Below are 13473 nucleotides of genomic sequence, written 5' to 3'. Positions count from 1 at the left end.
ATTTATTTTTTTTATTTTGTCCTGTCTTCTATACCAATGCAGTACCAACTTTAAAAATGGCCATATTGTTAAACTTGTCTCCAAATCACTCAGCTTCTTGCACATAAAGAGGAACCCTCATGTGTGAAATCCACAGACTTTGAATGGGTATCAGTAGGTAATTTGGTAATGATGATCTAGACATATTCTTCTGTGTAAAACAAAAAAGAATGCACATTATCTTTGTGTCAAATTTTTTGTCTAAGTACTTAAGGCATAAAAAACTCCTCCTCAGGACAACTATGATACTGTTTGGAGGCACCTTGATCTCCTAACTATCCCTGAGCATAGGTTGATGAAAGTCTGTGGGGGTGGGCAAAAAAATATTTTTTTAATAATTGCATTATTCTTATCACAATTTTGTGGAAATAAAAAAAAATGTGTGGAAGTATTAAGTGGCAACAGTCCCATGCTAGCTGAACTTTAGAGAATAAGGTTTCTAATTGCACAATGCTTGTTTTTGTTATTTTCTGTATCAGTACCCATCAGTCCATAATGACAGACATGAAGAGCTTGTAATTTAGACCATATTATATAAACGGAATATTACTAGATGAATGTTTTCAAGGTTTTAAAGGAGAAGAACGTTGAAAATAATTTTTTGCCAGTTCTGTTATATGCTCATATCTTTACTTTTTAAGACAGATGACACATATAGAACTAATGGTACTACATATTGTCTGTTGGTTATTTTAGAGAACAACTGTGAAATGCATATTTTAAACTCTGGAATGCAGAGAGATTTTATTTCAATAAATATGTTTTTAAATTTCGTTTTTTAGGGTGGCAACCAGACTGCTACAGTTATTGCATTGTGTTCCATGAGAGATTTCAACTTGGCTCAGGAGACATGCCAGTTGGCAATCAGAGATGTAGGTGGTCTTGAAGTCCTTATTAATTTGCTGGACACTGAGGAAGTCAAGTGTAAGGTGAGTAATGCTATATTGAGCAGATGCAAGATAAATGTGATTGATTATAAAAGGATCTGAAAATGGAGCTTTGCAAACAAAAACATTCTGTTCACATCTTGATAAAATTAGTTTAACTCAAAGAGCTATTCTGCCTACCAAAGATGTGTTGCCCCCTAAACAGGATATTGCTCGTCATTTCAACATATCAGAGAAGGTCTTGACTGGGAAAGTGGCACTTTATTAAAAAATGCACTTGGAACTTTGTGGGGCAGTGGGAAAGTGGATGAGAAGTGCTAGCCAGGAGCCAGGTCACTGAGTTGCATTGAACTTGTAAGCAGAAAGCCTAGACAAAAAAATATTATATAATTATCATTCTCTGTATCACTAATGCTGCATACATCATTTACATTTTATAAAATCCGAATTACACTGTGCCCTTCCTCTGCCAGTGGAGTCATGATAAGGTAATGTCTTTTTGCAAATATGATGATAGGAACAAACGATCCTATGATTTTGTTAATGTAAGAAGGATGTTACTGAAAATTCTGTTCAAATGTGCTGAGAAGCCCGTAAGAAATTACTCGACTCTTCCTTCATTCACTATCTCTCTACCTAGTCCACCCATTCTTGACTGCCTCTCTAAAATTACAACACCCATTTTAATAACAAATTAAATGATCAAATAAATAAAATGGTTATACTTACTTTACTTTACCATGATATAATTTCCTGTATATATTACAACTACAGGACTTTAATGCTTTACTAGCTACCTTTGGGCAGGCCCACCCTCCCTATTAAGAAATCAAATAAAGAAAACATCATGAGGGGGAATATCTCTTATCAGGATAAGAGTTATACCAGATTATTATATATTTCTGAAACTTCTGTATGCCTGCCACTGTCACATCTGTCTGTTCTGATGTGCATTTATAAAATTATCTTAAAGATATTAAGTGGTAGATGTTTCTGACTGTCTGACAACTTATGGATACAGAAACACAAAATTATTGTTGTAGTGCCTATTATTTTAATATTATGAAACAAGTTTGTGTAGTGCCGGTCCATCAGGACTGATTCTTTTTTTCTCATTAGTTATGTAGGTTATTTGCTTCCTGGTTTCCACTGTTAGACTTTTGAAGTTATATATTTGACTCTGAAATATTTGGACTGTAGGCTTAAGGACTGAATGACTTACTGACCCATGGTGAATTCACGGGCAATAGCAGATTCTCTCTCTCTCTCTCTTTATATATATATATATATATATATATATATATATATGTGTGTGTGTGTGTGTGTGTGTGTGTGTGTGTATATATATATATATAGGTATATGTAGATATAGATAGATATAGATATAGAGAGAGAGTGAGAGCAAGAGATAGATATTCAGATCTATATTAGAACAACAAATGATCAGATGATTGAATGTTGTTATATCGACCCTTAAATCTCGAATACACAAAACAGCGAACAACCAGAACAGCGATTTTTTTTCCCAGGGAAAAAAAATCGCTGTTCCCATTCATCTACTTGCTTGCAGTTCCCACTAAAAGGATTTTATATCTGCACATTCACAAGTTTTGTATGTTTCTTTTCCTGGATACAACTTTAATATAATACTAAAGCTCTTGTGAATATCTTTGATTGTTTATATGGGGTATGAAAGTGTCTGTGAAGATATTTCCCAACAATAATGAGAGAGAATGAGGAAATTAAGTAGTCTTTTATTTTAATACTTTTTTATCTTTGTTGTATAAGGCTTTTCCATAAATATTTAGCAACAAGTGATTTTCTGATTTTATCAAATGCCATGATGCATTTACTGAGTCAAGTACTGTGATACATTTTTCCACTTCCCTATACTTATTTTGCTCATTTTTTTAATAAAAAAGCTTTGTAAACTTTTTATAAATCATGGCCTAGAAATATGTTGTACTTCCTACCATGACATTTCCCTTGAGGTAACATATGTTGCATCCATTGACTTTAATTGGACACCTTCCCACATGTGTGGTGGTGTACCTATTAAAATCTATGGATGTAACGCACGTTTTTACTACACTGATGCCACTAAGGTTAAATTTTACAGTCTTCCTCAGTGATGTCAGTATATAGAAAAAAAACAAGTGTATTTCTTCACCGAAGTGAAGTAAAAAATGCTCCCTAATGGTCAGAGGTGGCTTTCGGCAGTTTTTGCACCAAATGCTGTGGTGCCAAGATAAACTTAAAAATGTTGGACTCCACCATCATTTCTATCGCTGACAGCCCTACTGACCTGCTAACCCTGCCACATCTTTGAACCTCACTGAAACATGGTTTACTAACAACCAACTCATACTAAACCCTAAAAAGAAAAAACTTCTATTCTTCCCTTTACCATCTTAAATCCTCATTCACCATCTCTTCCCTCAACAACACTACGATCATAGCTGAATCTCACACTAAACGTCTTGGAGTAATAGTGGATGATTAACTAAAATTTGACCTTCGTGTACTTAACTGTATCAAGAAAACCCAAGAAAAGCTTGGTTTACTATATAGAAGCAAAAGGTTCCTCACACCCAACTCCAGGATCTCACTGCTTACCTTCTCCCCAACCTCTTTTACAGCTCTCAGATTTTAACTGACTACAGTCCTCAGTACTTTCCAAACTCGAAACCACCTATGACAGATTTGCAGCCAATCTACCTTCGAGATCACACCACTGTCACACACTTCAAACACTCAGCTCACTAGAGTTTCCTAACCAACTCTTATTTACCGAGCTTCTCATTATTCATACTATTTTGAATAACCCGTCCTCCTGCTCTAGCTTTTCCTCACTTGTCTCCTTCTATAAGCCCCCTTGATCCCGCAGAAGCTCTGACCAATGTCTCTTACAAATTCCCAAACCTAAAAAATCTATCGGACAGAATCTCTACAGCTGCTTCCCTGTTCTTGCATGGAACAAGCTCCCCGTGACCCTTAGAAACATTTCCCACATCCACGATTTCATGAAAACTCTCAAATGTTACCTTAATAGCACATGGAGTTGCCTCTGTAATCATCTAACATGAACCCACCACTTTCTCTATCGCTATACTCTCTATTCCTCCCTTCCCTGCTACCATAACTCACTCAACAACTGCTCTGTATTGTACAATTACCCTCTGAAGATAACCCAATGTGTTATGTAAATTCATTCAAATGTTTTATTGTATATTTCTTTGCTATGTTTTTTTTCAGTGTTATAATGCTTCTTACTATATTGTACTCTGGAACTTTACATTTGCTTAACTGTTTTATTGTATATTTTTTATTTTACTCAACTTCAGTTTTGTAAATTTTTCTTGCTTACTTGTACTGTGGAACTTTTCTCCCCAGGCCTCCACTGAAAAAGAGCTTTTGCTCAGATGGGCTATCCCGATTAACAAATGTCAAATAAATAAATAAATAAATTACTTCTTTCTTCCCCAGGCAATAGAAGATTCTTTATCAAAGGTATGAATTAGTTTTGCCTTCATCTTCAGTGTCTTCCCCACTGAGGAAAGGAGATGACCACAAGTGTAAGAGGAGGCACATTGGAATAGGAGATTCCAGTGAGGAATCAGAATCTAATGACATTGATGGGAAGAGACTTCCAGTTTATCTTCCATGATGACTTCAAATTCTTGGAAGTCCCAGAGCTAATGAATATAATAGGGAGATTGCTCCCAAGAATCCATTTCTTCATCTGAAATGATCCCTTAAGAGGTTTTCAGGAAAATCCCTTCCTCCTGAGTGGTGCCTCCGGCTGTTGAAATGGTAGCCCTTGTCATTTAGCAGAACTGGAAAGACCCTGTTGTGGTTGACCACAATGTCTAGGAACCTGAACAGATCCTTCAGCCACCCAGTTACTGGGTTGTATTGTTAAAGACACCAGTTATCAATTCCATAGTGGAATTGTCTGCATTAAAGAGGGAAGACTCATTTCAGAGCCTGGTGGTATACCTTCCACATAAGAAGCTGTGGGTCTTGGCCATGTTGGGAAGTGGGTCTTTGCATCCTGCAAATTTTCAATTAGGGAGCAGAGTTATTTATCCCAAGTGCTCCACTTTCGTTGAGGGCACATGAAGGAGATGAGTAAGTTGCAGGAGCAGTTGCTGAAGATGATGGAATATAAAAGACTTGTATCCCAAGAAGCAACTATTTTGATGTTTTTTAAACTTGATTGTGTACATAATGCAGTAGATAGCACAGCAATGATGATAGACACAGGCCTGATGTTCCTCCATCATGCCTGATTCCTATTTACAGATTTTGTTTAGCATTTCCAGATATCATTATAAAATGCTAAACAAATCCTGCTCTGAAGATGTTTTCTTCCCTTTGGTGCTGGATTTTTTTTTTTATTTTATTATCACAGAGCTTGTTAGACTGTGCTTACAGTTTCAGGCACAAGTGCTTATGGCTTGATTATTTCTAAATGCCCCATTTAATGGTACCAGCATATTCAGTCCAGAGTAAGAAAGAGAGGGTGAAAAAGACTAAACAAGTTGGAAATACCTTAAAGATTGTTGGAATATATTTTTAGATGCCACAGCATCCCTTCAAAGTAAGCAATTCAAAGAGGTCCCACCAAATGAGAGAATGTTTGGATACTGTTCTGGATTATTTTTGGGACCCAAAAAAATAAGAGAGATTAGATCAGTACTCAACCTGTGAGGCCTAAGCAAGTTCCCCCCCAAATAGTGTTCACAGTATTCTCTTTACAGACAATTCATGCTTTTTATATGGATCTCTGCTGCAGTGGCCTAAGCTATATGGGTTATATCCTGTTAAGGATTTAAGAACCTACCACCTTTCAAAGCTTCAGGGTACCTTCTGTGCACCTAAACCATTCGTCAGCCTGAGTTGAGTTTGGCTATCAAGCCTTTCAGAACTTTCCTGCTGCACTCCTGCAGGCTTTTGAGGATCAACGGTCAGGTAACACTGTTCCATTGTTGAGCAGATAAGTTCCCTTTGGGGAAATCACTTTCAGATTTACTTTTTATGGCAGAATCTTTACTTTTTTTTCTGCAAAATATTAATTTTAAAGCTAGGAAAAATTGTTTTTTAATGACTGCCATGTGATATTATTTTTAAATGGGAGCATTTTTTACCTTTGTGGTAAAAAGTTTGTTACATTTTATTTTAAACTAATTTTCTTCAGAAAAGGTTTTGGGGGCTTGGATAAGTGTTTATGGGGTCATAGGAGTTTACTAGACTATCGACCAGAAGGTCATTTCAAGCCTAGCCGTTTCATCCCAATGTAATACCATTGATACTTTAGTCAATACTCAAGATTGTATTTAGTAATGCCTGCCCATGTCCAGGATGGTTGTGGGCACTATCCCCAGTAAAAATTTACGGTGCCCCATTCACTCATCTAGGTTCCTTTTGAGCAGTGTCTTAGAGGTTCTCTGATAATTATGAATTGGCAGCCTATTCCAAAGATGCAGCAGTCACTAGGAGACAAATTCCTCCCACCAGCAAATCCTATTCAAGTCGCAGGTCAAATTTAGGTTCTTGGAACAGGTAGCTCTAGTTCAGTTTGATTTACGGATGTGCAGCAGATTCATTAGGTTTGGGTCGGTGGTTGCTCTGTAAGCCAGGCATAAGTCTCCCTTAAGATGTCTATATGATACAGAGTATAGTGACAGGAACTTTACTTGGCCTGTATAAGGCACAGACTGGAGTCCCTTGATCTTCTTTGTTAGAAACCTCTGAGGTCTCTCCAATTGCTGCAGGTGCTTTGTGTGGTACATATCAAAAGGGGTGTTATACTACTCATTTATGGTCCTGATTAGTGACGAGTATAGAGGGGTTAAAGCCTTCTTTTCTCTAGAGGTGATGCATTTGCTAATCAAGTGTACTACGTAGAAGGCATTCCTTACTACAGTAGATACATGATGGTCAAAGTTAAGGTCACAGTCTGCTTGTGTCTATTACCATTTTATTGGTACATAGGGTATTGTAGTTAATTTCATAGTGTGCAGGGACATTATTTTTACCGAAGGGAATGATGATTCATTTCTTTGCATTCAGTTTGACACTGTGACTAAGATACCAATTATTGGTCTGCGTAAGACTGTCCTGAAGTATACTGACATAATTTGGGGATTCAGTAATTGCACCCAGTTTGCAGTCATCTGCAAACATCGTCAGCCACAGCCCCTTAGTTTTGGCCTGAACTTTTGAGAAGTATATACCAAACAGTAGGGGGCATCCCACTGTTGACAGGTCTGCTGGTTGATGTGGAGTCGCCCACTTTGATAGTGTGTGACAAGTTTGTGAGCCAGTTGGCAACCCATCTTACAACAAAGGAGTTTGCATTCAGTTTGCTGAGTTTATTGGTAATGCCTGAGTGTGGGATTGTGTCAAAGGCCTTTGCCAAGTCGAGGTATGCTGTGTGCACAGATTTGCTTCAGCAATGGCCCTGGTTATATTTTTGAAGAAATCCACCAGGTTTAACAGGCAGCATCTGTCCCTGATGAAGCCAAATTGGGTCGGATCCAGGATTTGGAGGTCGCCTATGTCTGTATTTATGAGGTCCATGATGATGCATTCCATGACCTTACAGATGAGGCTGGTCTGACATATTGGTCTATAATTCCCCGGGTCTGTTGCTAAGCCACCTTTATGGAGAGGAATAACTGTTGCTGTTCTCCATTCTGTAGGAACAAAACCTGTGGATAGGCTATGATTGAATAGGGTACTTAATGGAGATGCTAGTTTATGTTTTAGTTGTAAAAGAAGACAGCCTGGGATGCTGTCTGGTCCCATAGATGCTGCGTTTTTTGCCTTAGACAAGGCTTTAATGGAAGTTGAGGGCAAGGTTTGTGATAAGTTTGGAGGCGACAGGGATTCACCAAATCTCTCCGCTAGCAGGTTTGCTAACTCTGCAGAATAAATATGTGTGATACTGTTAGCCACTAGTTTGGCACATGCTTGGGTCGTACCTTTTAATTTATGTACGTAGCTGTAAAAGGCCTTATGGTTATCCTTGGATGTGATGTCTTATTTGCCTGTTGAGGCTGAGGATGGTGCTTTTCCATTGCTGGGACATTGGCTTAGTTTTCTTAGAGAGCAATTTTTTGAGTTTGTTGATGCTGGGTGTCGACCAGGGTGGCTTGTTTTTACTTGGGGCTGTGCCTGTGATTCTCTCTGGAATAGCTGAGTCTATACAGTTATATAAGTGATTGTACAGGGCTTCAGTTTAAGCTTTGGTGTATTTTCCACTTCCCGCTGGTGGTGGGGCTTGCAATACATTTATACCTTTCCCCTAGGAGAGTATAATTTGCCTCGATAAAGTTTTTTACTCTGACTTTGCCCTTTGTGAGTTCTGTATTAGTTCAAAGGTGACTGATTTGTGGTAAGATTTAACTAATGAGGGTCCAGCAGTTGTGGTGGTGCATCTGTTTGTCATGTTAGTAAGGACCAGATTTATTATGTTTGTTCCTCTTGGAGTTTGAACAGTTTGTTCCAGGGTATTTGAGTTAAAGTCAAGGAATTTTTACACGTGATTTAGGGCTAGAATAGGTTTCCCAGTTGATGGTGGGATAATTGAAATCCCCCATGACCAGAGTATTTGGCAGTATTTGGATTGAATCTAGTCGGGTAAAGTAGGCCTAGTGCGCATCATGATTCATGGAGGGGGATCTATAACTAGCTATGACTTGAATGGAGGTCTTACCCACAGTAATCTGAACTTGGAGTAACTCTATGGAGTTGTCCAGTCTAACTAGTGACTTTATCTCTAATATAGATAGAAACACTGCCTCCTTTGGTTCTCACACGTCTTGCAGTCTGAAGGTGTGGAAGGCATTGTAGTCTTGCAAGGCCAGTGTAGTCTCTTAAGCCCTTAACCAGGTTTATGTGATGGCACAGACGTCTGTCTCTTCCAGTGATAGAAGTGCTTCCAGGGTGTGCAGTTTTTGGTTTAAGCTCCTAGTGTTTAGCAGCATAACCCTTATTTTGTTATGGCTGGGCAATTTTCATGTTGGCAATTTTGTTTTTGAGATCTTGCCTATTAAAGGTACTGTGGGGGAGGCAAGACCCTTTGCCAGCAGCCAAAAGCCTAGTGGTGTCAGGTGCAGACGGTCTCTGGCAAAGCAGCAAGGTTTGTCGACCATGTCATCCCAGACTGACAGGAACTGGATCCCCTTTGAATGACACCAAAAACTAGGTGAGTTATTGAAATTGATTTTTTTTTGTTTGTTTATACTGTGGCATCATTCTAGGTGAGGGTAATATGCTGCTCAAGGCTAGGGACATGCTTGCCTGGGACACATACTCAGAGAGCCAATCATGTCTGTCTTCATATAGTAACACAGGCTGAAATCCACTGATCCAAACACGAGATTTTATTTAAAACATGAAACAAAGTAAGTGCTTTCATCTGATATATATAACCAGACTTCTTCAGACAACTAAAAACTGAGAGTCATACTGTACAGGATATTCTTAATAAGAATTGGCCTATATTATTGAATGAACCCAGTGTGGTTGGGATTTGTGGTAGGAAACCTAACTTTGTTTTTCGAAAGGGCAGGAATATCAAAGGCCTCCTGAAATAAACTACAGGTGGGGGAACAGAAGGAAAGATGTATCCATGTAGTATGTGCCATCAGTGTAATTTTATTCTGCCAACTACTAGTATTACTATACGTGATAAAAGGATTAAGATTAAAGGTAAATATAGTTGTTATACGCAAGCAGTCATGTATGCCGCTATGTGTACCAAGTGACCAGCCTTTTATATAGACAAAACTCAACGCAAATTGGCTAAAACGATATACAAGCATAGATATGAAATGCAGCAACATGATGAGAATAATGCACTAAACAAGCACACAAAACGTTTCCCTAATCATACATTTAAATTTGTAATATTACAACAAGTAAAATGCGTGGATAGGGGGCCCATGGAAGATATTCGTTGAAGAGAAAGAAATGTGGTGGCAGATTTTCCTTCATACGTATTCCCTCCCAGGTTTAAATGACAGTTTCCTTATCAAGCAAGTTAAAATTAAAGGTATTTGATAGGTAATGTTTCTAGTTTTAGTTAGTGAGGGTGTCCTTGACTTTAATGTGATATAGACTAGGTCAACTGTCTTTTTAGAACTATATGTTTTAATAATTTTTGCACAATAATGGTAGTATAATTATTTATATATGTATGCATTTTTAAAACAATGTTTCATACCATGCAGGTTCAGGCTATTTATTGTATGATAATTTTTTTGATTTTAGAACACATACATATATATATATATATATATATATATATATATATATATATATATATATATATATATTCTTTTATTCTACAAAGTGATTTATATGAGATGCTTTTTTAGCTGCATCATGCATTTTGGTTAGCACAAAAAGTTTCTTCCTTTCTTTGAGCTCATTAAGTTTAAGTGGAGTGTGACCAGTTATGACTCTGATGCATATAAATTGCTTTGTATGCAGTTTTTAGTTGTCTGAAAAAGTCTGGTTATATATACCAGATGAAAGCGCTTACTTTGTTTCATGTTTTAAATAAAATCTCTTGTTGGATCAGTGGATTTCAGCCTGTGTTACTTTGTGTGAAGGTTGGTTTTCATTTGTGTTTGGCTTTCCTAGTTGTCTTCATATAGTTCAGTGAGGTACATCTCAGGTCATTCACTCTAACATGAGCTATGCCAGAGTCATAATGGTACTTGTTGCCAAGAGACCTGAGTGCATGCATGATCTGATGAATCTTGGCACCAGACAGACAGCTGACCGTGACTTTCTTCTTATCTAACCTGGTGAGTGGGACATATGTGTGTCTCGCTGTGGAGTCTCCAGTGACAAGAAAATTTGTTTTTTGAGTGTTATATCTTAAGGGCTTGGTAGGTGAGACACTGGGTTGCTATGTATCTTGGGTGCTGTGGGAACTGTGTTAGTTGTAGCAGTATATTGTTTTGGAGGTCTCCGATGTTTCAGTAAGTTTTATGAGAGAACCTCTGTGTATGTTGATTTATGTGGTTTAAGCATGCTATGTGTATGAATTGCGGTACTAAATGCCTGAGTAGTGGTGGATGAGTTGACAACCTCTTCTATGTTACTGTTTTGAGTGAGAGAGAACAAGGATTTAAGATTCTTGGTGTAGATACATACTCTATATTAGGGTGAGTTATTAGTACAGAGTTGTCAATGTACATGAGGCAGTTGGTGCACTGCCTCAGGAGACCTATGTCAACCAGGCTGGCAGGAGAAACAGGGTAGTCCAACTGTCTATAATGCTAGGTTTGAAGAACTGTTATCACAAAGTGGGTGCTTTTGGGACTGATCTAGGAGATGCTGTGTAGATGGGAATTTCTGATGCGGTTTTTATCTGGTAGTTTAATAGGTCACAGCTCACTAGTAATATTTCTTAGACCAGAAATGTACTAAATATGACTATACTAATATACTATGGCTGTGTCTAAGGGAAAAATTTTCAGAATTAACTGTCCAGCTTTGGTGCACAATTGTGTGGCACTGCACGATGCGCAAACAAGCTGAAACCTACTCAAATGCAGGGCTTAAATACCATAAGCTAAAAACTTAAAAAAATTAAAAAAAACTCAAAAGAACCAATGAGCTTACTTACTCCAACCTCTAGACTAATCACCCATCACCAGACAGTTTGCAGTCAGCACACTTGTCTCACAAGGCTGCAGAAAGGCCCTTTCCAATCAAAGATGGCTTGGAAAATGTGCCCCAGAATACAACAGCCACTACAAACAGATCCAGATGCAGCAAACCTGTATCTGGACTATGCTACAGATACTTGTTTGTTTGTGTCTTCAGCTTTTCCCGGTTAGGGGTCGCCACAGCGGAACTCCGATCCGCTAATGATTGGCAGTAGAGTTTTACGTGCTGGCTTGCCGGGCCTAATGCACAACCTTCAATGAAGGAACGCCCTACACTAATTTAGGCGGGAAATGCTAAAAATGTTTTAAACAGCAGCAAAATAGCAGTGAGACACTAAATAATGTTTTAAACAACTTAAAAACAACAGGAAAGAGAAACTAAAGAATGTTTTAAACAGCAAACAAATTGGCTATTTAAAACACTATTTGGTGGGAAAACAGAACAGATGCTTTGCAAACAGTGAAAAGTAGCAAGAGTTACTTTGCAAACAGTGAAAAATAGTAAAAAAAAAGGCTTTGCATACAGTGAAAACAAAATATGATTTAACAAACACAGTAAGGCAGACAAATGCAGTACAAACAGTGCTGTTTAATTTACAGTATTAAAAACAGTATTAAATAGGCAGAGTGCAATAAAAAGTGCAGTAAATAGTATAATCAAGCAAAAAAAGGGGTGGGAGAATGACATAATAGTTAAGGTGTTTACCTTAAAGACACAAGGTGCAGGGTTTGATTCTCACATGGGGTAACTGGCTAGGCTTCAAATGGCCCAAAAGGGCAGTTAGCCTAGTACTAACCTATGAACCTATGAACTTATGATTTTTGGGAAGCTCAGAAGCCTCTAGATATCTGGTACCTAAGCTCAGAGTTGTGGATGGTAGCCTGCCTCAGTCCTGCTTAGATCAAACAAGTAGAAACCTGCTCAAATGCAGGGCTTAAATACTAGAAGCTAAAAACTTAAAAAAAAAATAAAAAAACCTTAATTTCTCACCTCTGTGTCTACTCTTAGGGAGTGCTCTTGATGTTGTAATTTGCAGGGGTATTTGTCTTCCCAAAGAGTATGATGATTCACTTTTTCGCATTTAGTTTTAGACCATGGTTCTGGCACCAATCATTTGTCTGATCTAGACCCTCCTGAAGGATATCTTCAATGTCTGGGAATTCATTGATTGCCCCTAGCTTGCAGTCGATGGCAAAATTTGTTATCCAGAGGCCTTCCACATTAGCCTTGGCTTTAGAGAAGTATATTCTAAACAGGAGTGATCCCAGCACTGAGGCCTGTGGCACACCATTGGTAACTGGCCTCTTGCTGGATCTGGATTCACCCACTTTAACCACATATGTCCTGTCCGTGAGTCAATTGGCTATCCATCTGGTGATGTAGGGATTTATGCTCAATGTTGTGAGCTTGCTTATAATACCTGAGTGGGGAATTGTGCCAAATGCCTTGGTCAGGTCAAGGTAGGTGGTATGTACTGTTTTACCAAAATCCATAGCCTTAGTGATTTTCTTAAAGAAATCCACCAGATGACCTGCCCTTGACAATGCCAAATTGGGTCAGGTCCAGTGTTTGGAGGGTTTCCTATGTCATTAATTATCAGGTCCATGACCTTGAATGTAAGACTTGTCAGACTAATGAGTCTGTAATTTCCCAGGACAGTAGATGTTCCCCTTTTATGCAGAGGAATGATTTTTGGTGTCATCCACTGTATCAGGACAAAGCCAGTCCCAAGACTGTAGTTAAATAGAGATCCTATTGGGCCAGATAAGTCCCAATTTAAGCTATTTAAGAGGCAAACTAATATATTGCCAGGCCCCATTGAAGACATGTTTTTAGATTTAGAGGACGCATT

At 38.2% G+C, this 13473-nt stretch overlaps 1 protein-coding gene across 1 annotated transcript in view; it reads left to right on the top strand.

The window, feature by feature from the left end:
- Positions 1–13473, top strand: part of ODAD2 (outer dynein arm docking complex subunit 2) — a 1637397-nt gene that overhangs the window by 947972 nt on the left and 675952 nt on the right. Inside the window, exon 10 of the mRNA XM_044066670.1 lies at positions 822–968. Within this exon, the coding sequence (XP_043922605.1) occupies positions 822–968 (147 nt within the window). The remainder of the gene's footprint in view (positions 1–821; positions 969–13473) is intronic.

Source organism: Protopterus annectens, chromosome 3.part1 (genome assembly GCF_019279795.1).
Source record: "Protopterus annectens isolate FY-2018-M chromosome 3.part1, PAN1.0, whole genome shotgun sequence".
In the NCBI taxonomy this organism is placed as follows: Eukaryota; Metazoa; Chordata; order Ceratodontiformes; family Protopteridae; genus Protopterus; species Protopterus annectens.
Note: the sequence above shows the minus strand (reverse complement) of the source record. Positions and strands in the feature narration are given on the sequence as shown.